The sequence below is a fragment of the Cyclopterus lumpus genome, chromosome 4, assembly GCF_009769545.1.
Source record: "Cyclopterus lumpus isolate fCycLum1 chromosome 4, fCycLum1.pri, whole genome shotgun sequence".
Taxonomy (NCBI): Eukaryota; Metazoa; Chordata; class Actinopteri; order Perciformes; family Cyclopteridae; genus Cyclopterus; species Cyclopterus lumpus.
Genome location: NC_046969.1, coordinates 20243609 through 20270454, shown reverse-complemented (window position 1 = coordinate 20270454; position 26846 = coordinate 20243609). Strand labels below are relative to the sequence as shown.

At 41.3% G+C, this 26846-nt stretch overlaps 1 protein-coding gene across 3 annotated transcripts; it reads right to left on the bottom strand.

The window, feature by feature from the left end:
- Positions 1 to 2627: 2627 nt before the first annotated feature.
- On the bottom strand, positions 2628 to 26605 carry LOC117729273 (guanine nucleotide-binding protein G(q) subunit alpha-like). Of its 3 annotated transcripts, XM_034530197.1 has the most exons (8): positions 25191 to 26543; positions 11902 to 12086; positions 10879 to 11033; positions 10223 to 10351; positions 9548 to 9676; positions 6896 to 7025; positions 3493 to 3646; positions 2628 to 2895 (listed from the first exon to the last, which is right to left on the bottom strand). In XM_034530197.1, exons 1-8 carry the CDS (start codon positions 25324 to 25326, stop codon positions 2705 to 2707), a joined length of 1209 nt encoding a protein of 402 aa, XP_034386088.1. In that variant the 5' UTR covers positions 25327 to 26543; the 3' UTR covers positions 2628 to 2704. The 3 variants fall into 3 exon arrangements, with proteins under 3 accessions (XP_034386088.1, XP_034386089.1, XP_034386090.1); XM_034530198.1 differs by lacking the exon at positions 10223 to 10351 and having other exon boundaries at positions 25191 to 26605; XM_034530199.1 differs by lacking the exon at positions 9548 to 9676 and having other exon boundaries at positions 25191 to 26541.
- Between the last annotated feature and the right edge of the window lie 241 nt (positions 26606 to 26846).

The window sequence follows — 26846 nt, the reverse complement described above, 5'->3', positions numbered from 1 at the left end:
AATCCCCCTAAAACTCGGATCATACTGCTTTTCTCCATTTGTAAACCTTTTTTGGCAAACTCTTAAGATGCACAGAGGGAGTACGGCAGGATCTGAAATAACTTCTTTGATGTTTAATCTGACCCCTTCAGCCCTCTCAATGTGCACAGAAAGGTCACAATGTCCCGAGATCTCCCCTTCGTCTCGCTCCAACGCAGCCAAAGTCAAAACACGGATACACCACCAATGAGAAGATAAGCCAAATATGCATAACCACATAGTGGAAAATATTATAAAGCCAAGAAGATCAGCATATAATTCACGACAGTAAGAGGATGGTTAGTTTAGCGATAGCCAGGACACTAAAAACATGCTATTGCACCTAGGAAAACCCCCGAAGCGTCCGTCGTTAGCCAGTCTCCTCCTCTAAAGGCCAAAAGATGGTGAACAAAGAGCCAGACAGCCAGCAGACTTCCCCCTCGGGAACGTCGGGTAGGCATCTGTGGACTGCTGCATTCCTCCTTCACTGAACCTGCGGCCATCACCCGCAACAGGATGCCAACACACTTATTCATTCATTGCCCCCCCTCCCTCGTGAATTAATTGCACCTTTTGCTCCATGCCGTTCATAGAGTCATGTAATTTCTACCAAAGCTGCTAGTAGCCCTTGTGATGAAAACTTACCTGAATTACATTGTGAAGACAAAAATAGCCACCTATCAACGTTCAGCTTAATGGAATATTCAAACAACTACTAGGCCAGAGACACGATATGGGGTTGGTACCAAAGTCCAACACATATCCTTCACAATTAAAATAAAAATAAAAATGCAAGCATCCTTGAACGGTAAATATTCAACCACTACGTTTTTTTGTCTGTTTTCATGTTCCTATTTGCATAAAGCACAAACCCAACATGGAAAATGTTTCTCCCCCCCCGCCCCCCCATTGCCAAACATTTCAAAACAGAATTGCGATAACTAAATACATGAAGTATCATTAGAAAGATAGAACACTTGTCCATAAAATTGTTTTGATATTTCACAGCAGTATAAAATCTCCTCCCGTCTCCTCAGTTGGGAAAAACTTTGAGCTGAAACTAGGGAGGAAGTCTCATTTACTGTATTAACAATACTCAGATCTGTTTGATAAATAAGACATACAAAACAGAACCATTTACTCTCTTGCTATCCATTACAGTTCATCAAATGTTGGCCCAATAATATAACAAAATAAAGTGGATTACAGAGAGAAGCCATATGGATGATCAAAGACCAACTAACTTGCAGGGCAAGAACCTCATCTACAACCGACTATTGCACTGTACTGATCTGGCATCATTTGTTGTGCACAGGAAGATTATTCTCACCATCTAAAGGGAACAAAATAAATCACAGTACTAATTAATACGTGTGTGTGTGTGTGTGTGTGTGTGTGTGTCTCGGACAACAGTCGACGTGAAGAAATGCCACACAAAGAGAATTGTTATGCCATCGACGACTGAAGGATCCACTTAATTATTGAAGCACTTCAATTTTGGCAAAAACGGTTTCCAAATACATTTGTTAGTATCTGCACACTTAAGGAGGTGAACAGGATACTAGCTACGCAATTATATTTACAGAAACAAAAAGTAGGTGGTTTTAATTTGGCAATGTGATACAATGTGTGTTGATAAACAGTATGTAAATACCGATAGTGTTGTCTCTTAATTCTTAGTTTCCCCATGTATGTTAACACTTGGAAAAGGAGCATTGCATTCCTTGGAGTAATCATCTTCAATTATATTGTAACTGAAGATCAAAAGTAATAATATAACCAAGAAGTTAACATAGCATGAACATATTTAAAGTCTACAGAGAACGTGTAGTCGTCTGTCGAGCATGAAAACATTATTTACATTCAACAGAGCTTCTGGGGCAGAGTGAACAAAAGAAAATAAAAAATAAAATACACAATTCAATACCCAGGGGAACCAAGTACCTCACTGCACCCCAGCACTGCCTGATAATATATTCCTATCATCATCATAATTAGTTATCCTTTGCACAGCAGCAGAGTCCAGGTTCTGCAGTCTGGCCTCATGCCCTCCTGCTGTAGTGTATAGCATGCATGGGTTAAATAAGAAGAAGTGGAAAGAGCCCTTGGTTCTTTCAAGCCTCGTCTACCCACAGAAGGCCCTCTACCCACCTCGAACACACAAGCACTGGTGATAATGTAGTGTAAAGACAGAAAACATGTGAGCAGGGCCCAGGCCCGAATGAGGATCAGGAGGATCCCTGGAGCAGACCAGAACCAGACCAAAAAGAGAGGGGGGACAAATGGAGGGAGTGTTGTGTTTTTTTTAATAAATATATATATATATATATATATATATATATATATATATATATATACACACAGATATATATATATATATATATATATATATATATATCTGTGTTTGTACAAGAGGAGCAATTATCAGAACCACAAAGAAGATAACCATTCTTTTAAAACAACCAGGGAGCTCAGTGGGGACAGAGCGTGGTGTTGTTCTGGTAAAGAATGAAGCAACGCTCAACTCTTTGAGCAGCAGTGTGTTGCATGCAGGTGTGTGTGTGTTTCTAGAAGTGGACTCTGCATTGTGTGTGTGGGTGGGGGGTGGGGGCTGCAGGTCTTGCTCTCTCTTTCTCTCTCTCTCTCTCTCGCTCTCTCTCTCTTCCTCTCTTATTCGTTTCTCTTTTCACACCAGGTTGTACTCTTTGAGGTTGAGCTGCAGGATGGTGTCTTTGACGGCAGCAAAGACAAAGCGGATGTTCTCCGTGTCGGTGGCGCATGTGAAATGGGAGTAGATGATCTTGTCACTGTCTGGGTTCAAGTCCACAAACATCTTCAAGATGAACTCCCGACCCGCTTGGCCGTCCCTCTGGGGGCCTGGAAGAAGAGCAGACCATTGTTTGTGTCGCATCACCTGAGCATAATTTAACCTGTATTGTTTTTGTGTGTGTCATTTATCAGCATTATTTAAAATATGAGCGTCCTAACAATAACATTAAACAGAACTAGCTTGTTCAGTCAAATATATTAGTTTACATTGTAGTACATCATCATAACCACAGGGTGTCACTGTACAATCAAAGATATAAGTGAAAGGTTCCTGTCGATGTGTGCAAGTAATGAAACTGACAATTATGGGATAGATACAGCCACTTCCAAGGTTAAGATTAGAAGCAGTTGCAAGAAGCAAGTTGGGTGTTCAGAATGTAAACAGCCTTTAAAAAAAATATTATAATAATAATAATAATAATAATAATAATAATAATATAGCCACAGCATTACTGACAGAGCTTGACCGATGGCTCAACTTCCCCCCTGTGTGGATATTTTATTAAATTAATGCTTGAATATAATTCACTGCTGAACATGGCATGGTCCTACACTACACAACCATGCAGGGATGGCAGACTAAATACAATGAATGTTGTCGTTAAGATGTCTAGTCAAAGAAATTAAAATAAAAAGTCAAATTACCATCAAACTCTGGGAAGTAGTCAACCAAGTGAGAATACATGATCTTCTCCTCCAGCAAGTCCTTCTTGTTGAGGAAGAGGATGACGGAGGAGTTTTGGAACCATGGATATGTGATGATGGTCCTGAACAGGGCTTTACTCTCCTCCATTCGATTCTAACAAGACAGAAAAAGAAAGCAGGAACATGAACACAAGGTTAGGATGCATTTAGCATACTTCTCAGATTCAGCTCGCGCTACACTGAACGCAGCAGAGGTTTGATCATTTCTGGCCTATGTACAGATACTACGGGTTAATATACATTTCACACGGTACACATTTCATTACATTAGGATTCTCTCTATTAAAAGTTTTGGGGTTAACGTTCAACTAGCAGCCCCCAACAATGAACAGACCTTTGTTCATTGTTGGGAATAACTGAACGCAGTGCTGAAAAGTGTGTGCCGGTTACTTTACTGGTGGCGAGTCTGAATGTGAGAAAGTAAAGCCCCCATTTCCTACTTTTTTAGCTGTTTTTTCTACCTCGGTTGCCATTTACCTATAACTATATTTTATAAAACTTTGAAGCTGAACAGCGCTAATAGCAATGACCAATGGAACCGAATTCCAGTGCAATACACCTTCTGTGTTTGGTGAAAGGGTCCCTGGACGTCTGCCATAGCGGGACTTAATTCAAAGATGAAACTGAAAAACAATCCAGTCGACAGCAATAATACAAATGCAGCCAAATGAAACCAACATTCAGTTTCTCTTCAAAGACAAATACATGAAACATTTAACCAGGAAACATTTAAGTTGATTTATTAAAACTTGCAATATTATATGTTACCTTCACCTCTCATTATGATTACTAACATTAACATAGCTTAGCTGGGATCAATGGCCAGTTAGAGACGCAAATACTCTCGTATTAGTTTTGCGTTTGTCAGACTTTGTAGCTGGATGACATCAACTGGAATGTAGCATGTACTCAGAATACAGGATATTGTAGTAATGGATGAGAAACAGTCAGGGAACACTCAAGATTGTCAAAACAACCCCAAAAATGGCTCAAGACTTTCCCTGGTATTTTAATTAATTGAGAAACGTTCCAAACATAAGATGTATTCCTCCAAAGAAAACATAGCAAGTGGAGTTGGGAACCTACTCACGTAAACTACTAAAAGCTTAGAGGCGCTGTCAAACATGACTCTTCTTCCTTATTCTGAGCTAAACTCCTTGGAAGCAAACATCACTCCCCAGGTTTAGTCTTGGCAAGACACAATATGACCCCGGCCAGACGAGACCCGATGAAATCAAAGATGTTTGAAAACAATCTCGTCAGGCTCCGACTGGTCCGAAGGGTCAAAGTCTCGGTCTCAAGCCTGTCAACACGACAGGATAATCTCTGCAGACCACGATGCCCGAATGCCGCCCGGCCTCGTCTCAGCCGGCAACCATTTAGAAACGGAGCTCAGTAACAGAATCGAAATTGTCCGGCGGGGCCGACCACCTGCGACCACACGGTATATTACAAGCAGAAAAAAAGAAAATAAACAGCAACCTGCAAAAAAGGTCCTTGTGTGTATAATAACGGCTCTCCACCTGAGCAGGCCCAGTGAAGATAAAGTTCAGTATGTGTGCGTTAAACTCCTGCCAAAGTGGACAAACATTGACACGGTTGACCACGAAGCTGCCGCACATGAAGTGAGTCGAGCAGGCAGCTGGGCCTGGATTATGAAACCCATTTGTCATGTGACCGCAGGCCTGTTTCACGAAACAGGATTTGGGGTTATCGAGGTAACTTCAGGGTTAACTCTGGGTTTTCAGTTTCACAACGGAGGTTCACTTCTTACCAGGATAGATCACCATGGTTACTTATGCTGAACACCTGACCTGCTCCGCAGCAGGTTATGTTAGAGATAACAGATCAACTTGTATAAAAGCACCGCCCACTGACCAATCAAAGCTCGGTGCGTAGATCGTAAATGAGTTTTACACAAAGACAAAGAAGTCAAAGTCCTAATCCAGACTAAACAAACAATCAATGGCAATGAATCATTGAATAAATGAACAGATGTATAATATCACTGTCAGCTACAGCACGATAGATCTGACTAGAATTATATGTATGAATTATATTGGCTAATGTGTTGCAGATGCATTCTGATGGCGTGGGACAATAGTTTAGCCTTATTCTTTCATCTGTAACCTCGGGGGTGTGAAACGGACTTGAGGAACATTTTAAAAGAAAATCAGAATATATTCCCTCATCATATATTCACTTGTGTGTGTTGTTGCATTAGATCTGTTAATTTAAGCATTCACGCAGCAGGCGATTTATTTTGCCTGCTGTCCTTCCTTCATTTGGCAGTTTAAACCATGTTACTTTCAGCCTGAATCATGCGTTTAACTTCTACGTATTTTTCCGATATTATAGTTCTCTCTTTATTTTTTAAAATGCGCCGCTCTGCTGACAGCAGAGATTGGAAAAACCTGGGTTGAATTACCGAGTTGATAACCAGCTTCGTGGGGCCGCTTAGCGGAATCATGGTTGTTCAGGTTAGTTAGTAGTCAGATACCTTAAAGACATCGTGGGTACGTTCAGCTCCCTTCATGAAACAAGCCTCTGGTCAGAGAAAGGGTTTGTTGTCAGGAGAGGAGTAGAGGCTATGCAGGGGCGATCAAATTAGCTTTATTATTTCCTATCTCAACAGTCAAAGAGGAGAGCGCCAACGACATTTACGGACTATTTAGCCGTGGAGTGTGCTGAGAGAGCCTACGCTGTGAACACAACATTGACGTATTATGACCGTAGACAATTGACATGGTGAACGTGTTAGCATGCTTACACATCCAGCAGACACAGAGCAACATTAGCATTCAATTTAAGTGGTGTAACGCAAGCCCAATATTCAATCTCCTTTCATCTATTTTGGTCTATGAGCATCAGAGCTTTATAAACATTTTGTTGTATTTTACTGAAAACAGCTGCTGCCTGTTTCTGTGGATAGAAATTAAGGTCATGAGAGCCATGTGAATGAACCAAAACATTAAAGCCGGGGTTTGTAAAACCTAAACAATAGGCTGAAACCCGCTTTAACACTTTATGGAGCTGATAGGTAATGAGAGTCTGGTGATTGACAGTCAATTAATTCACGCTTAATATAAAAATGTTACGTAGTGCAGCTGGTGAACAACATTTGTCCAAATAATGTGAATTATTGCAATTTATGTTTGAATATCCTATTCCAGCTGTAGGATGTTTAAGACGCTGAATTTGGAGAGAAATCCAGAGAATGTCTTGTGACGTCATGTTAAAATATGACAGGACTTGAAGCCTCATTATGAATGCAGCCTGATAAAATGTTGCGCATGCACTCAACCGTTCAGAAATCACAACTACTTCTGTGTCTCCGTCTCACCTCGTTGTCCGACTCCACCAGGACTTGGTCGTACTCGCTGAGCGCCACCAGAAACATGATGGAGGTGACGTTCTCAAAGCAGTGGATCCACTTTCTCCTCTCTGACCTCTGACCCCCCACATCCACCATCCTGAATGGAACAGGTGGCGGAAAAAGAATCACATCAAAGAGAAGAAATGATAAAAACACATTATCTCAAAGATTGAACTTGTGTTATACCCTAAAGCCAACAGCCAAGGAAGCAGGTTCACAAGACAGGATTATGTTTTTCAAGTAGAAAATGTATCAGTGCAAAGAGGCTATGGTCTTGTATAGTATGTCCTAAATATGTAATTTCCACCAAGCATTGTACCCAATCAATCCATTTCAAGGGCAGTGTGGTCTCACTATTGCTACTAGTTTAACATAACTTGTATCAAATGAGCCTTGCGTAGTTCAAGACAAACACCCCTTTTGCACTGATAATACAAACAGAAGAAACGTGAACGGAGAATCTGCAGCGTGAATCATGGAGGGGACAAAGCAAACCTTCTCTATGCAGAACCAGAGGAACTACATGGAAGTGTGCATGTGTGTGTACAAACAATGCAACCCCTTTCTCCTCAAAAGGAGACGCAGGAGAGTCCTCGCAGCAGAAATAAGTTTGTTTAGAAGTGCCTACAAAAAGGTACTAAACGTGAAGGATATGAGAGGAGCAACAGATGGAGCTTGGAGGACAAGGGGGGTTGTTCAAAGAAAACAGAAGAGGAAAAGGTGGAATATTAAATATGAAAATCAAGAAGAATGCGAGAAATGTAATCATGAGCTTATCGAATGGGTTTCAATTCTGGAGGTAGGAGATGTGGATTGACTCTCGAATGACCTGGTTTTAACAAAAAGTTCAACTTAAATGTTTTTGTTTAGATGAGTTTGAGAAAATGTAATTAAATCAAAGAAATTGACTGAAACGCTAATGCTGTAGATAAGCGGAGCAGAAAGGTAAAAGTCAGATTGTTTGATCTGTTGATATGTACCAACTAAACTGTTAACTACAATTAATTTAATTGTGATCGTTCCAGTTCAAGTCTTCACCCAATATCATTCAAAAGAAAGTGAAACGTTGATCACACAACACAAAAAGGTGAACTCAGTCAGAAGGAGGGAGGGCATTGATAAATGTCCTCCAGAAAAGCAAGACTAAAATAAAACCCCTTCACATCAGACAACCTCCGTTTTTTCTTTCTCTAGAAAGGATGAGTGACCTACTTAGTACGCTAAGCTCTCCTATGCTGAATAGGCCAAGTGAAATTACATTTTCTGAGATTTCAAAAGCCAATTAGCAGAGAAGGAAGCAAGTCTAATGGAGATGTGTATATGAAAGGCTTCCTTGTTGCAGCTACGGCCCTCAACTGTAAGCAGAGGCAGTATAACGCCACATGTGCTCGTTACTATACATGAGCTTAAGCCTGAGAAACTTTTCATCCAAAATAGAGTATCTTCCATGTTAAAATGACATGAATACGACAAGTCATCCTCATGAATCACGAAACTAAAAGACACCTCAATAATGGGGCTCTTTTTCCAATAAAACCTGAGATCTTACATTTATTTCCACTTCATATATGTATTTCCGGCCACTAAACACAAGACTGATGTCATTGAGAGCATGTAGTGATTCACCAGCAGCAGCACAGCCGAGCCGAGCCTATCGGCTAGCTGCAGCAGGGAGGCTGGGAACCTCTTCAGCACAACCTCATTGCAAGCAGAGTTATTTCTAGCCTTGCCAAGCGTAGGAGGGGGCTGACATGATGGCTTCCTATCGATTCGCACTCTTCTGTAATCGCTCTTGTTCACTGTGTCCAACTCCATCTTCTCATCTTCTTTTTTTTGTTGCAAGAGATGGAGGAAGGGAAGCTGCTCTCCGTATTGGTGGCGGGTCCTAAGACTGTTTCTGTGCCAAGTCCTGGAGGCTATGCGTCTGGACTACACAGAAAAACTATAACATTGTGGTCTTCATGAGCCTTTTTTCTAAACATGCAAACTTCATAGCGTACCGCTCGAGCAGTCATGAAGCATTTGTACATAATTATTTACACAGCTTCTTACAATTACACAATCTAGGCTTGTTTTTACTGTGGCAAATTAGAGACTGCCGTTAATATGTTTAAGTGTAGAAGTATGTTTATTTCCATTATAAGCTATAACAGCAAATTAACTGTTTGCCCCCCAAAAAAAAAATGTTTTAAAAAATGCCCACAATTCCCCAAGTCATCAAATTGCTTGTTTTGACCTACTAACGACAAAAATGAGACCGACATCTGGTCATGAAACGAAGGATTGTTCCATTCCAGTTGTATGGGGGATACAACTGGAATGGAACAATCTTTCGTTTCATGACCAGATTTGTTCCGCCAGAGCAACGATTTGACTGCGAGACTGGTAGTCGTATCAGACTTCTTAAATCAAACCGTCTAATAGTAGACTATTCTGGATCAACCCTAATAAATTCTATGACTACAATTAATACCATGGACTGGGGACATATATTTAGACAACATTAGGACATAAAGAAATGTTGTAGATGACAAAGATGTTGACTTAAGGTGGCCTTTTGATTTAAAATGAAAAAAGAAGTAGGGTTAGTTAGTCAAAGTAGTGTTGTTCTTCTTCTACCTGAAAATGATGCTTTGCAAGTCGAAAGGGTATTCTATGATCCCAGTGGTTGGGATTCGAACCCTAAGCACGTCCTGTTGAGTTGGTAGATAGGACGGTTCAGCAATACGATCCAGATCACTTAGATAGCTAGAGACAGGAAGGACAACAAAAGACAGAGGGGGGGGAAAGAGGAAGTGAAGAATAACAGCCGACACAGCACACCCCCTCCCAAAGCAAGTGGATCAGTCCAGATTTAACTGCAGAAAGCCGTTCCCAAGAGTTATGAAGGGATTAGATGACGTTTTGTACCTCTACCCCAAGTTCTCAGAAATGTAGCTTCATCCTTGATGCCAGCTCCCAAAGACAAAACATTCCTCAAGTGTATCATCTGCTTCCCCTCAAAGTGCTCAAGGTGAAGGTTTAAGGAAGCAGGAACTTTGAACTCTACTCCAAAAAGATGATGTAGCACACAAGAAGCCAACTTTGAAATAAAAACAACTGCCTTTCTAGCGAGACTTGAAAGGTCTTGAGGCCAGTCTTTGAGAGTGTACCATCAGGGATGTGTTAAAGTGCTGAGATCTGTGCAGCACAGAGTAGACGGGAGATAACGGCAGCGACGGTTTTTAACTGGCTGGCCAACTGTTGAGTAGCAAGCCAACCAGTGACATCATCGGCAGCACTTGACACCAGTACCTGAAGATAATGTGCTCCAGGTCAAATGGGTACTCAATGATACCGGTGGTAGGCACTCGAACCCGCAGCACATCCTGCTGAGTGGGCATGTACCTCTCTGATGTTATTCGCTCTAAGTCACTAAGGTAACTGTGGAAGGAGCATATGATAAAGATGCACATGTGGGCAAAACAACAGTCTCCACAGTACGAGACCTCATGCACAAAGATCAGACTTATAAAAAAACACTTACAATTGCAAAACATTCAAACAAATATATATTGCATGAGCCAGTTGTAGTTCTTCAAACTAGGTAGACGCTTTCATTTTACCCCCAATCCTCAACTTTTTAAAGGAGCCATAAGCCATAAGTCTGAAATGGATTAATGTAGGTTGGAATTAGCTCGGATATTATTAGGAGTCGTTTATAAATCTGCCAACATTTCCTTTTCCATGACTCGGCTCATGTGCCTCAACTCTCTTCCCTTCCTCGGGTCGAGTGCATGATACCACAGTGAGGAAGCTGCTGAAAAAGGTCTCTGAACATCTGGCAACTTTTTTTATGCATCTGTGATTTCTTTCCACGTGTCTTACATTGGAAACTGTTATTAGATATCTTCACAATTGCACAGTGAGTGATGCTGCATCTACACATTAAGTAATTCTAGCAGACATACTATTTGGTTGAGTCAGAGAGCTGGTATTCTCTCCTGCGATCATAGGCCTCCTGGATGCCAGGGTCAGCCCACAGCATCTTTATCGCACTAGTGTACGGCTGCTCGAATGATGAAATCTTCTCCACGTCCACCTCACGCACCACCTGGGCATTGTTCTGGGAGAACAACAAACAAAGCAAGACAAGAAAAGCACACTTTTAACAAAAACACGGAAATGTATTAACGGCAGCCGGTAGCTCCCATGAACTTTGTTACGTTTTTGTTTTAGTTGTCTTTTTAGGAAGCGTGGGAATTGTATAAAGTGCAGTAGCTGCTCAGCAGTGCATGTGCCTCACAAACTAGCAAGTATAACCAAGTATTTGGACGTGGATATTCATTTCCCAAAAGAACATTTTCATCCTTAAATCAGCGTTGTGCATGACCTGCTTAAAGAGTGTGTTCATTGAACGGTGAACATATCCTTTTGCAACTAATCAACATGTTAAGCGTAAAAGACAAACACTATTTTACATGCCACTCACAGGTGTAGAACGGAGACATCAGCCACTGTCTATTCCAACCCACGTCTCCAAAGTCTCAAACTAAACTTACAGTGCAGGCCAAACCTCCCCGGTTTGACTCCAGCTCCATTTCCAGTCTCCGATTCTACACTGTCAAATAAGGTAAAAACGCCTAAAATATTATCTTTAAAAAAAAGAAGTTAACTTGACCAGCAAGTGAGTTGTGAGCATTAAGGCAGCTGGTCACAGCCCAAAGCTTGTGCAACCGTATTTGTGCACGTGCTTCGTCGGAAAGATGCTTTTCCTAGCTTGCAGATACTGTTCTGTGTGTGCACCTGTTTCTATGTGCACGCAGGTTTTGACTCACGCCTGACACTCGGCATCCGACGAGTATGGAGCGCAGGAAATTAACGTAAACTAGCTAATTCTTTTGGGACTAGGAACTTAGTTAAGTTAATTCTAATGTGAACTGAATTTTGAGCTAGCTCTAAGGAAGTGTGAACCTGGTACACAAAGTACGCACCTTGTTCTGTTCGTACTTGTACGGGATCTTGAGGGTCTCAGTTGCCCGGATCATGGCCTGCATTGAGGTGAAGATGTTCTGGTAAACCAGTTTGGTGAAGCCCTTCTTATCCTCATCTGTGTAGCCTGACCCATGGATTATTCTCATTTGCTTGATGAAGGTGCTCTTGCCACTCTCTCCAGTACCTAAAAAAGGAAGACAAAAAGAAACGGGTGGTTAGACGACAACTCAAAGACGCTCATAAATGGATACAGGCATTTGCTGACAGTGCACTGAGCCGTAGGCACTGTAGGACACTCTAGTATCCTACAGTGCTCACGAACAATTGGAAAAAACTAACCTGTGACGTGGTGATAATTCTTGTGCAGACTTTTATGAAAATTAAAGAGTGTATAATGTGAAACTAGCTAAATGAGGCATCGATGCTAGAAATCAGTAGAACAAGTATGAATGTATTAAATTCAAACATTTGCTTGAAAACGTGGCCAACGCTACAATACCCCAAGATGAGCTCTAATCCAGCCACCCTCCAAATAAATTAAAAACGTGAAGTAGCTCTTTCACAATAATGTAGTCAGCAAATGTATTTCTCAGAGCAAACCAACAGTAGGATTCTAAGCAGTTCCCTCAAAAGTCCACAAAGGATAAAAATGTCGGTCAAATGTGAGCCTTTTTATACAACTCATATTTCTGTGGTAATAAATTGGCCAGCCTTTGCAACACGCTGACCTTGCCCGTCCACCTCCAACCTGCTGCTGATACACAAGACTGAAAGAATCCACACCATCATGCCCCCAGGCAGTGAGCCAGACCTCAATGCCAACGCGGTCTGGGTTTTACCAGTACAGGCTAGTTCGCTGAACGGGCAGTCTTCCACATGGGGTCATCTCCTGGCTCCCTTTTTGTTGAATTACCTTTTCATCTCATTAAAAACTAGAACATCTTTAGTAGCTTTCAAAAATTAACTAATGTTACTTACTAAAGGGTTGTATGCACTTCTCGTGATCAAGAAATATGAGATTCGAAATCTTGAGTAAGGGACATAAACCAAAGTCTAAAAATATATGTGGCCAAATGTGCAATGCAACAATGAAATTTAATCACTGTTTTTGCTGTATAAGTGGAGCAGCCCATAGTAGCCACACGAGGGCTGCACGGCTCACCTCAGCTCAACAGAGAGCCGGGTAAACAGAGTTCACTCCACTTTTCTATCGCAGTGACCAGGCACATGCACAGAAATACCTAGTCAGAGAAAAAAAAAAAATACACAGAAGCCCACAGATCCCTCACACACCAACTTCTCCAAGAGAGCTTCCACAGCTGGATCTATACATGCAGATATTTAGTGAGCAAGCTACCACTCCAAGCTTCGGGGACGCAACAGTCGGGATAAAAGAGTCTGAGTTTTGTATACGGAGGACATCAACTAAAGAGGGACATTCAGAAGTTAAGGCAGGTCGCGGTAAAACCCAACTTCCGAGTTTCACTATGCAGCCCTTTTCAGACCACCTCTATTCCACCCCCAATCCACCACCTATTTTCTTCCTCTACAATCCTGCTCAAGTTCTCCACCACTGATCTCCATCTCACTTCTCTCAACATTAAAGCCTGAGTCACTGCAGCTTCAGCTAAACGTATTCTCTACGATTTCCCTCCTTCATGTCTTTGTCCTGCTGGTCCTAACTAGGGCTGCTACAGTTATTTTCAATATAAATTCATCTCAATATTACTTTATTTGCTATAAAATAAATGTACAAGTATAATCAAAGTCAAATCTAAAAGATACCATGTGACGCCAATCAAATTACAGACGGTATGTTGTTTGAACCGATACATAACCCAAGGCTATTTGATTTACATGAGCAATGTTTGGTATTTCATGGACGTTTCAAAAAAGTTAAACACAATCTAAATAACTACACAGACTGCACCTGCAAACCATATATGCTGACAAACGTTTATGACATCCATGCATGCATGCAGATACACTAATGTAGCACAAACAGAAGTTAGTTTGGTGCGTTAGCGTGCTAATATTTGATTGTTAACAAGAAACACAAAGAACAGATGAGGCTCATGGGAAAGTCATTTAGTTGACGTGTACCAAAGTGCTGGACACAATTTAATTTTGGCAATTCATTGAAGAGTTTAAGACACTTTAAGAATGTCAACCTCATGGTGGCGCTAAAAGAAAGGTCAGTGGGAATCATCCTCTAATGACCATGAATATCTGACCAAACTTTCACGATTAGATTTTTCGGTCTGGATCGGAATGGTGGAACAGCCAATATAACCACAAAGCGGCAAAACACAGATGCGACACTGTGTACTGAAGAGGACATGTTTTAGTCTACAGCCTCCAATGTGTCCAACAGTGACATAACAGGGAAAGCTGCACACCGCGCATGTTAATGGCCACATTGTGCAGACAGAACTGTAGTGGCTGATTAGATTAAGGAATGTGCTTTGTGCGATAAAGTACAGCTGGTATTCAAGATAAAAGTAGCCGAAATGTCTTCCAAGGATGACGAGAGTCAACTGTGACTGTCGCTGACAGAAGAGCAGTTGAGTGTACAGTGAAGGAGTGCCCTGAGCGACGCCTGTCATCTAACCACACAGGATCTCTCACTGTGGAAAGCAGGTCAGGCAACATTGGAGTTTCCCCTTCAGACAGAGTATGTCTTTGAGAGAGGGACATAAATAGCAATCGTCAGGACACAGCACTGGAGAGTTCACTTTACCATTGACTAAAACGCTGGAGAGAAGGGAGATGTGAGGGCTTAAGAAAAGAAAAATACAGAGGGTACATTTTCTCTGCTTTCATAAATTGCCAAGCAGAGAAATAACGGGAGGTTACGTGGAAGAAATACGCCAGCTTTGTTGTTCGAGCACGTGTGTGTGTATTCCTGTGTGTTTGTATTTTCCAAACACACACAAACCAAAGGAGAGATGACAAGCCAGGTTCAAAAGGGACAGAGGGTGTCAAACGCTGAACATACTGTTCCCCATTAGGGAAATTTGGGATTTGTAATACTGGACGATATAAATAAAAATGGACCCGTCTGTTCAACAGATCCCATTGTTCTCCGGCCTAGATGGAAAACCCAGCAGAAGCATCTATCACTGACAAGCTACTGTACATTCACTGGAGCTACTCCTGAGGGGTAATGCTAGTTGCCATGGCAACTCCTGTCCTGGACTCATAAATACATGGCAGAAAACACCAGCTGATATGCTTGAGTACGTCTTCACAGAGCCTCAAACATGCAACTTTAGCGTGTATTTCTTTTTAATCCCACAATGTCCTCAGCCAGGACTCTACTCCCAGCCTATGGGAATTAAAAGGTTATGAAACCCAATAATAGACAAATATTTGAATCTTGAGAGCATTTTCTTCTGAATAGAGGATACTTTTAGGTTTTGAAAGCGCACAACTTTAAATCCATAATTGAAATGTTACCACAAAATCTAAAATAAATATTTTTCTTCTTAACTGTAGTGTAAGAACGATGGTTAAAATAAAATAGTCTGTGGATTATCTTGATATCCGGAAAGAGACATTGCTGTTGAGGATGTTCAAATGTTTTTTCTTGGCGCTCTGAGCCAACCGCCATATAGTCCGATTATATTTGAGAAAGCTGACATCTCGACGGGCCGATATCTCAAAAACTAGGCAACTCACACAAAAATAATCTAGATAGATAACACGACAGGTCAAAATTCGATGACTCAAGATTTTCAAATGTGAATACTTTTCTGGTTTCTTCACTCCTTTGTGACAGTAAACTGAATACTCTTGAGTTGTGGCCAACACAAGACATTAAGGACGTCTTCATGGGCTATGGGAAACACTGAAACAATATAAATGCAAACCATGTGCATGATGTTAGATGAATTATGTTTATTCCCATTTGTCAGGGAAAAAAGGGTTGTCGTGGCCACTATGCCTGTAGGGACTGGAGGCAGGACGCTGAACACACAAACTAACCTGCTGTTGCACATTGACGCAACTTATGATTACGACTTCTAATAAGATAGGGTATAGTACCTTATTTGTTTTTTTAACGGCATAGCGGGTATCACAATACCTTTTTTAAGTACCTTGCAACACAAGACCGGGGTATTAGTCATTCTGTTAAATAACCATTAACTCACAAAGAACAGGAAGAAAATATTTAAAAACAGATACGTTTCATTGGGTCAGGCCAGCCGAAGGCCACGGCAGACATTTCAGCTGTGGTTTACATAAAGAGAAATAACTTGAAGCAGGGTTTGGCATTCACGTTGAAAGGGAAAGAACAAAAAGGGAGTCGAGGAGACAAGAGGGAAAGGAAGGAGGTGTGACAGAGTGGAGGCAAAGGGAGCTCTAAGTAAATGATTCCTTAAAACTAAAAGTGGACATCGCTTCAAACAGGAAGCGATGTCCACTTCAGCTCCGTGTTGGGAAAGGTTCGCTGAAGGCCTGTCTGACTGTACAGGAACTGAATGACTGTCTGGCGTCTCTTTTCATCCCCAGGAACTTCTCCAAGAACATTTTGACTGTCGGAGCAGAGCTCTGGGTTTAGTGCCCGAGTCTTGGTACCACTCTTCAAAAAGTTCTGTTGGACCAGAACCATTGTGGTTTATAGCATTGATTCGACAAACCCAACAAGCAGGCACTAACTGTATCAATATCAGGCAGTGGGGAAAGTAACAAACTGCACAATAAAAAAAAATGTTTTAAAGAAATTACTCAAGGGAACATAATGTACTTTTCATTCGACTTAATTTCTATGAAAGTGTTAGTTACTTTGCAGATCAAGATCACTTTATATGATACGCTGTCACGTGTTTAAACATTTGTCATAGATTTCCCCAACTTTTTGTCAAAGGGAGAAAGTGCAAGAGAGTCAGTGAGCCTACAACCAGGTGCCAAATTAGACATTAGGTGTTGGACCATTAAACTAGCTGAAGCACCGAAAGAGTTTTTTTAGAATATATTCATACTTTGCTTTTAACTTGTCGATTCAATGCAGTCAAGTACGTAATTAGAAGAGAAAGATACAGGAAGAAAAAAAAAAATTCAACCGATTGTGAACAGGTGTTCCTGGTATTTTCCCCCACTTCTGCTGGTATCCTCAAAACTTCACACTTGCAAACATTCAGTCATAAAACACAACATGAATGCCCTATTAAACAAAGTCTGTGCATATCCATTATCTGTATAATTCACCTAATTTGGTTCTTGAGATCTGGTGGAAACACAAAAAATAAACTTGAAAATCTTGAAAAACTACCAAAAGAAAAAAAAAAAAAAAAAATGGATCCAATCTAAAAACCCAGCCCAGTAATGCAAACCCTTTTCCAATGAAAGTAGCTTGCAGCACTAGCTTAAAAATGGCTAAATCTAGCGGCATCTGTCCCTTTAGGGCTCCTTTCCGTGTGATCATTGCGTGCAAGAGAATTGTATTCATCAATTGCTGTCGGCATGTCATGACAATGTCAACAAATATAACCAAAACATTTAAGAATAATACCAACCCGCGCTTATTGGAACTTTGACATTACCGTGTTACTCAAATCCTAAAAACTGTTTTATCAAAAGCCCGATTCCAGATCTGCAGATAAAAAAAAAAAACACAATTTGGCCAACTTTACCGTCTGTGCATTGACAGAGTGTCACAATACTTGTATATATCATATTGGCAGATGCTTCAGTGTGCAGCTGCTATGAATACAGTATGACCTGCTTGCTTAAGAAGTGTGTGTGTGTGCGCGTGTATAGCTACAGATACAAGACCACATGGGACATGAAAGAAACGAAAATTGGTAATAGGTGGACAGGAGGACCAAGAAGGTGGAGAACAAACCACTGTATTATACAGCTGTTTAGTGACAAGGCCCGATAGTCAGCCAAAACTGACAGATTCATAGATATAGGTGGATGTAATGGCTGATAGTGTCTCGCTCCCCATGTAGATATAAAAGGGCTCATTCTAACAAAATCACAAGTCTCAGTTTATACACTAATGAAAACATATTAATGAATATAATATTCCCTTCCCGTCATATTCTTTCCGAACTGACCTTAAAATTTAAAAAAACACATCCATCGTCCCAGAGTTACATTTGAATGTTTAAAATGTCTGTGTGGAGCAAGTGGACTACAAGAGACAGACAGATCTATGCTGAGAAAGAGAAAGAGAGACTGCGAGAGGGGGGTGGGGGGAGGGGGGGAAGTAAGCACAGGATTTCAATTCCAGTTTTTAGATCATTCCTAGCATACTTTTCCTTCTAAAGCACGTACATGTCCATTTGAAATCATGTTGCCTATTTTGGTTCCCATTTAATTTAAAAAAAATACTGAAACAGTATTTCCCACTGTACAGAGGTTTTTTGCTGCAGTTCCTCAGTCCATTGTGAACCGTCTTCAACTTCACTTCCTTCTTCCTAGTCCAAGACTGAGTTGGGAACTTGCCCTCTGCTAATGCGTAGCTGTGTAAACATACAAAAATAACTTTGACGCTTTTTAGGTATCCAGAACGGTTAGATTTTTGGACGCACGATAAAACAAATGCTGCACTGGGCAGTCTCTCACGGGCCTTGCTGCCTCAGCCGAAACTCTGGGTGTGTCAACTTTAGTTTGCTCAACCTACAGCGCTGCCAGATAAACAGTGAGGAACTACAAACACCTACTTGCCTTGCCTTCGTACCACATTGTGAAACTCAATTTTTCAATCTGCCAGGCCCAGGAGCTCAGGGCTGCATACAAATGGCTCTAAATAGATGGTGGGGATGTCTGCTACAGTACATGTACACTAAAAGCAATGAGGAAACAAAACTAAAACTTTATACATGAAAATGAAATAAAAATATAAGATTTTTTTTCCTAGGATTTGGTGCAGACTGTTACCAAATGAATACCCCCTCCTCTCACGTCTCCCTTTCCAAGGCTGCGGTAATGCGAGCCGCCGATTTCAAAACCTTGGTAACGCCATTTGCCCTCGCTCAGAGGCCATCATTACCATAATAACACGACTTTAGGAGCAACGGCATTCAGACAGGTTTGCATTCTGCAGCTCACGTTACTGCAGTTTCACAAGCGTGTCTCGGGACTACGGTGGCCGGCAACGCAAAACCACAAAAGCCCCCTTCTAGAGCCTGGGTGGAGGTGGTCTGTTTATCGGTGCGGACTCGGTTAAGGGGACCTCTTTCATATGGAGACATCAGATGTGAAGGGCTCATTTTAAACTTACGAAAAACAAAAAACAATCTTAGTTTCAGGTGATAAATGAAAAGTCATAAATACTATTATTACTAATAAAGCCCCCATGAATCCTAACGATTGGCCATTTAAGGTCAGATGGAATTTCTTCCCATGTTTATCTGCAGCATTTTTCACAGCATGGTTCATCCATTGATATAAATGGGGTGGTCAAAAAGAAAATAAGCCTTCTCAGTAATAGGCAATGAAACGGCAACACACATTACGGCACACAAAATAAAAAAGTTTTAACACCGCGTAAACCTCAAGACTGCATTAGTTATATATCGTGTGTTCCTTAATAAACTGACCACAAAGTATAATTTCCAGATAAACTCTGCAAAACATTAAGTATGAAAGTCTCACACTGTGAAGGCAAAGCAGAGGCAGTTAGTCATCACATTGTGTGTCTTAATCATAGCTGATATTGCAGCAGTTGCGTTGATAGTCAGTAAAGCATTTTGTGAAAAGATTGTTAGTTTTGTCGGACATTGCGTTTACTTAACTCGTCTTGCCAAGTAGATGTCAATCTTCACAAGCATTGCCTTATGTATAAAAAGCCACACAGGAGACATATGATATCTACTACTATAACCGGATAACTAAACACGGCATTATGCTGGATTAATCAGCAACTATTTAGATAATCTCTTAATTGTTTCAGTACATTTTCAAGCAAAAATACCCCAAATGATCTGGTTTCAGCTTCTTAAATGTAAAAAGGGTTTTATTTTCAGTTTTGGACTATAAACATCACAGTGGATTTGGAGCAAGTATACATTTATTTTTTGGTCTGACAAGACAAAAAAAATGTATTATTAAATATGACAGTGAAAAGTAACAACGCCTAAAAGTAAATGTAAATTACTTAATCACAAATATCACCAACTGATTTTCATCAGTAATACACTTGACAACTATAATCTAACGCGCACCAGAATAAATACAATGTTAGACCTCCACTGGCAGGCAATGCTTCCTGTTGACAGGAAAATGGTGCCATGCAAGTCATATTGGGTCAAGAAATAAATAGATGTCCTGGCAGTAATTTATTGAGCAGCATTATGAACATGTATTCAGTATCCCACTGATAGCTGTGATGTACAGCCAGGTTGAAAGGGTTTGATCTGTTTAGACACAATTTACTGCTAAGTGGAACAGAACTGAAAGGACATGAGACTTTAGTGGTGGATGAAAAAAAATGTTTTATAAAAAAAAAAATATAACATAAACCAATATGCATTTGCCTAAACTAACTGGCAGTCACTTGGGCAGTCACTTGGCACACACCAGGTCAGGCTGCACGAGTTCAGCAATTTGAGAAATTTCTTGGAAATAAGCTCACGTGGGTGACGATTAGCATTATCAACCTTGGCTGAGAGTCAGTCAGCGCTGTTAGACATACAGTTGTGGGAGTAAGGATACAGAAAGAGATCTGCCAACTCTGCCTTCAGCAGTGCTAGTGCACCTGTGAGGATAGCTGGGTACCACAGGCCAGTCCTACAATGTCCCACAATGCCACTGTTCTCACAGTCTAAAAAGCAAGTCTCTTTGGGGTCATTCTATCCTCTCGTGTGTGGGTTGTTCATCTGTATAGTCTGCAATTTTGTTAGTTCTACAAAACTCTGCAATGCCTGCCGTTACCTTGGCAGCAGCTAACAAGGATCCAAATAAATATGGCTAACACAGGGCTTATCTGTTTGGCTTACTGAAAGACTTACTAAGAGAAACCATAATAGGAGTAGGTAGGGTCCATGCATGAGACATCCTTGGGTGTTGCCAAAAAACAAACACTCATTAACCCAGATATTATTGGCCTGTTTGAGCGGTGTGCACATTGACAGATGAAGTGTGTGCGTATGTAGATGTTCATGCACACACACACAATTATGAATTCAGGTAAATATCATGAGGCCCGGGGCCTTAGCTGGTTCAGGAGTACAGAATCGTCTCCCGGTGTCGTCAATATGACTCTGCTCATAGATGCTCATAGTGGCGTTGTAAACCCATAATAAACACGCATGTGGCGCTGCATTTAAATGAAAGGCACGAGGAAATTCTAGGTAAAATTCCAACTAGATCAAAAGTCAGGGACCTGATGAACCACAAATACCCCAAAACCTATGAATGGGTATGCTGAAACCAGCTTTCATCAGTATTTAAATATAAGCAATGGATTACAATACATGTATGCGATAGGGGTCATTTAGTGAGCTCAGATAATCACCTGTCCAGCTCTTCTAAGCTCAATGGCATCTTTTCAGCTCACTGTTTTGGTTCAGTCTCACTGTATAGTGTCATTTTCAGCCAGCAGTTTTTGGTGAAATTGACTGAGGGTGGTGCACGGTGTAAGACTTTCAAAATCCCTAGTCTATAGGGCTGAACGATTTAAAAAAACGATTCTTTTGATTTAGTCTGACTGCGAGTGACAACTTCATTGACATAAAAGTGAATTCAAAAAAGGTATTTTGGTGTGATTTTTGTGGAGATCTGAAGCAAAATAAGGTTTTTCCTTTCAGTGTGTAGAGTATGCCTCGTCACGTTTTACAGGTTTTTTTTTTAATTCATGGCTGAGCCTTCAGTCAACAGTGGATCCACATTGAAGTGAAGTCTCGAGTTAGTTTGCACACCGCCACGATGACGAATGTGCTTTTTTTTTTCTTCTCTCCTCTCGTTATGAGATACTTACATGTTATGAGTTAAGTTTCTAGTCATAAAAGACATGCTTGCCAGACAATCCCGAGAATATGAAATCACATGAATAATAAAGTATTTGGTCATCACGAGAATATACTTTCGTGTGCATCTGCCAATTTCAGTTAGAGAAGATATCAATGTGAAAATGAACATCAGCAGTTCGACAGTCATTCCCACAATTTGAAAAAAGGTCCCGTACTGAAGACAGCTCACAAACAGGTGTCTTTACTGCAGCTCCCTGGGCTCCGGCTGCACACACATAATTACTTGTGACTTTCATTAGCTACAGCAGGCGGCAGAGCACTGCTCTGACCCTGGTTCCTCCTCAAGTCGGCATTTCTACCATGCACTAGCTAACCACACTGTTGCGGAAAGCCTGCCCGTTGCTGATAAACAGCTGAAATAGTTGTATGTGCTTTAAAATATATTTTTTTTAAAAGACTCTTGAAAATAAAACAGCACTGCTCCTTAAAAGGTCACAAGAAAGTATGTCTCACTGCAACAAACTATAACAAGTTAAATAAATGGTTTTAAGAAATATTTGGTTGCAGCTGCAACATTAGTGAGCAAATCCCCAAAACTTTCTTCATTGAAGTTTGTTATCTCTTTTCCCAATTTGTCAAACAGTGAATTTAAGCAGTCACAAGCCATTGGAGAAAAGATTCAAGACGCGATATACAGTCAAAAACATAAGATACACTTTGCGTGAAGGTCCAAAAAAAAAAAAAAAAAAAAGGATCAAAGGGGTCTATAATAGGTTCCAAATGAAGTGAGACAACCAGAGTGCACTATAACTCACAATGTAGTGGTTAAATAGACTTTAGATAATGTTCACACAAGCTTAAATAATGACAGCAGACTCCCACCACAAGCCGAAACAAAAATGACTCCTGCAAATTGTACTTAAGCATTTAACGGAAAAAAATATTTAGGTTGCGAGGACGGAAAAGGGATGTCTTCCAAATCAATATCTTGGAGTGAGTCATCATCCCAGCATCTCATCTGTGAGCAGGAAAGGAAGGACAATAACACTCAGCCAACAACACTTTTATATTTCTAATCAATGTTTGGCGATATGTTGGCCAACAGATGCCTTTTGTGTTGCCAACCATCATTTTCTTTTTGGTTGCCATTTTACATGAAGGATATCACGTAACATTCAGTCCCACTGAGACGTCACATTACATTTAGCCAACACTTTTATCCAAAGCGACTTACAATCATACACCGTAGAACAGCTTAGGGGAGCAATTCAGGGTCGAATGTCTTGCTCAAGGACACATCGACTGGGGCAAGCAGAGGATCGAACCGCCAATCCTCTGATTGAAAGACAGACCTGCCAACCACTGACCCACATCTACAGATCAGGCTGTAGCAGTATTTAACAATCCTCTAATCAAAAGCCCCATCTGCCCTTTATAGTCACAATTTAAAACACGTATGTTTACCCATAGCAACGTATACGTGTTCGACGTCTGAGATAACTAGATCACAAATAGGACTGCATCTGGTTTCCCTACTCCGGTCCAGACGGTGGTGGTAATGCACCTGAAACTGCATGGTAATGGTTCAAACCTATAAACAAAAAACATCATGTGCACAACTTAAATTTGATTGTCCCTAAAGGGAAATTTGACTCACAGGTTAAACACAGAATAGATTTCTACATCAAATTGAGTTAAATATGACAAAGATCTTGGCTGTGCTTGCCACAGGAAGTGTCACCGCCAGCTGCCACAGTTTGAGCGTGCTCCTTTTCGCATTTCTGTTTCATTGAAACTTCCAACGTAACACCTACTGACGTAGTTAAGGTGAAAGGAGTAAAGACTACTGCTGCATCTTGGAGAATAGGGTGGATTTATACCGTTTCAACATCTGGCCATCCATTTAACAATGTGCATGTGGAAAGTGCTTTCTGCAAAGATATTATGGGTCATATTCTAAGCCCATTAGGCATCCACTACTCAACTTGCTAATAAAAGAACATCTTCTGTTAGCAAAGATGCAACTTATTATTTTTCCGCATTCAACAAGTACAGCTCCCCTGAGGCTCTGACAATGATGCGACTCATAAACATGAATTGTTTGAGAACAGAGTCATTCATTGTTTTTTCGTACGATAAGATGATCCTTTATTAGTCCCACAGCAAGGAAATGTGCACATTTATACACTGCTATCCCTTTCAGTGGACGTTGTTGCATCCTAAAAAGCCAGACAGTGTGAATTCAGTCACTTGTGACAAACTAGTTACTGAAGTGTACTCAATGCATAATACTTCAGCAAGTTATAGTGATGCCGTTTGTAGCCAACGCTAAACTTGGACTCAAGTTGTGTGGCATAAGCAAAACAGCTTTCTCTGTCAATATAACATTTCATAAAAACGCACAACATCTCTGCAACTCCTCTTTAAACATGAAAATGAGTCTGTGGATGGCAGAGCCTATTCTTTGGAGAACATGCATTTCTCCCAAGTGGGACACCTCAGCAAAGGCCTTTTCTGGACCAGACACCAAGAGAATTAGGTCTCTCTTGTCGTAGACTTAATTAAAACAAACTCGTAATCTGTATTAAAGCCATGTTTAACAGGCAGGTGAAACTATGGTAAGGGGGAAGGCGACGACAGGAAGAAGAGGGAAATGTTCACAGCTGGTTGGGAGAAGCTAAACTTAACTAACAAACATATTTATACTCGGAGGATAACCATGTATATTTACGTGACATTAAATGGAGTCGATTTAAAGAAACAGACTTCAAATGTTACAACCCATTTTCTGATGCAGTAGTGTGTCCATTTATGCTTTGTGAGTTGCAGCAATATCACAACAAAGCCAAAATGAAGCCGGAAAAACCATCTCACGAGGTCAGACTACATGAAGTGAAGACAGCCTCCTGCATCTTGCGAGTGGTCGTCTAACACGTCTTGCTTATAAGGTTGTCATGAACCTGACAATGTCAGAGGGCTTTTAATTAAGCTGTGGAGGTAAAAGCAGAAAGAGGACTGACCCAAGATGGGAGCTATGACCGCAGTACAGACAGCATGTTGTTGGAAATTTCATTCATATATTTAAGAGCACCCGTTAGAGGGGGGAGTAACCATCTGAATTTTGATTTGCATTTCACATCACACACAAATCCTGTGGTGACTGGTAACATGTGGCTTGTGCAATTGTGGTTGCAGTGTTTTGCATGCAAATCCTTTACAATACAATCAAATCAATAGCATTGATGCAAAAGCATTTGGCCCTGTGTGTGTGTGTGTGTGTGTGTGTGTGTCTCGTCAAGAAGTAGCAAAGAAGTGCAAATGTCCTAATGTGAGGCGGTCTGTGAAACCCGTGCATGCCAGCTTACCCAGCAGAAGCAGCTTCAGCTCCCGTCTCGCGTCCCTTTTGTCTCGCCGGAGTTGTTTCTCGATCTCTGCGTTGATTCGTTTGGACTCCTTTCCCTCTTCACTCAGGCAACAAGCCATCATGGAGTCTAAAGTCATCACCGCATGAGCTGAAAAGCCCGTCTGACAAGGGCCCCCGGGCTACACCTCTCTCTCTCACACACACGAGTATCAATTAATGAGCAACAGTCCGATTTCAACAAGTTATATATCCAGACGCTGATAATGGAGCGTGAACGGCTCGGTGCAGGATTCGGCCGTCTTGCTGATGGCAAAACTGTTGTCAAGTGTCAAATATTTGACAGCTACGTCAAAGTCTTTTGTAGATCCTACAGGCACTGACCGCCGATCACACACACAATTTTGCAACGCCACACGTCCGCAAACATCCGAGATGACTACCGAATCTGGAAATAACCATTATATTGTATACACTTTCCGGAAAGAAAGAAGAAAGAAAAAAAAGAAATTAGTTTGGGTAACGTCCACTAGCTTGTAAGGCTAAATACTGCTAACGTTGTCACCAAGCTAACGTGACAACTTGATGGATTGTCAGCGTCCCAATATGTTAAATATCTTCTCAACGGAGCTCCTTAACTAAGACCACAAGTAAAAAATAAAAAAAAGAAATCCGTTTTATTTATTCCAAATTACCAACTTCGTTCCCAGAGACAGTGGGACAGTACTGGCTGCCACATTTGTACAATCCCTCCGCTGGTTGCCCGGCCGAGTACAAGGCTAGCCGCCCCGAAACCAACACTGTACGCCCGCGCAGTGACGACGAGCGCAAAACGTCAAAACTGTCCATCTACTGAACAAACGGTTAGGCTCGCCCGCTGCCACGAGCTACTCGACGGGACGACAACCGTTGGGAGCGAACCGACCGAAAAGTACCGCTTTAGAACCGCGCTGAGAGTCGTTGGAGACGCCAACAGACCAGTGGGGCTAAACGGGCAGGCTAATCGTTAGCTAGCTAGGTTAGCTCAGATAGCCATCCCTGGAAAAAAAGCAGCCAACTGGTTAAAAACCAGAACGCTCGTCTTGACAGAGCACCTTTATTGTATTAAAATAGTTTTTCCCCAAAAAGGCGTCGCCAGTAACGAACCCTCAAAACACCCAACCGTCTATTTGACTGTCAAATGGACCCATGTAGTCCGTGCATTTTATCGCTCCTGGTATTTTTTCCTGGTGGTGGTGGTGATTGCTCTTCGTCACCCACTGCTCAGCCCCGGTGTAGCGCTGCTGCTGACGTCGCTCGGGATATAATTGATGGACAAGCGGCACGGCGAATGAGAACGGCGCTTGTGGGCGTTTGAGGCGGTTTTTTGCCGGATGGTTAACTTCCTAAGTTTGCTTGAGAGGAAGTCTTCCTCTCGGAGGCGTGTCAGCGAAAGCAACAGACATTTGGCTGGACGGGCAACGCCCATCTCCTGTCAAAGATCAGAGCCTCCACAAACTGTGTGCTCATCCTGATGATGACAGATGTTGATCTTTACTGTGGCCTTTTCAGTGTCACAAGTCCACCTCTGAAAAGTATTCAAACGTCTACCTGCAAGCAGATAAGTGCGTTTGAATGAATCTGCTTTGGCATATTGGTGCATAACATGAACATCATAACA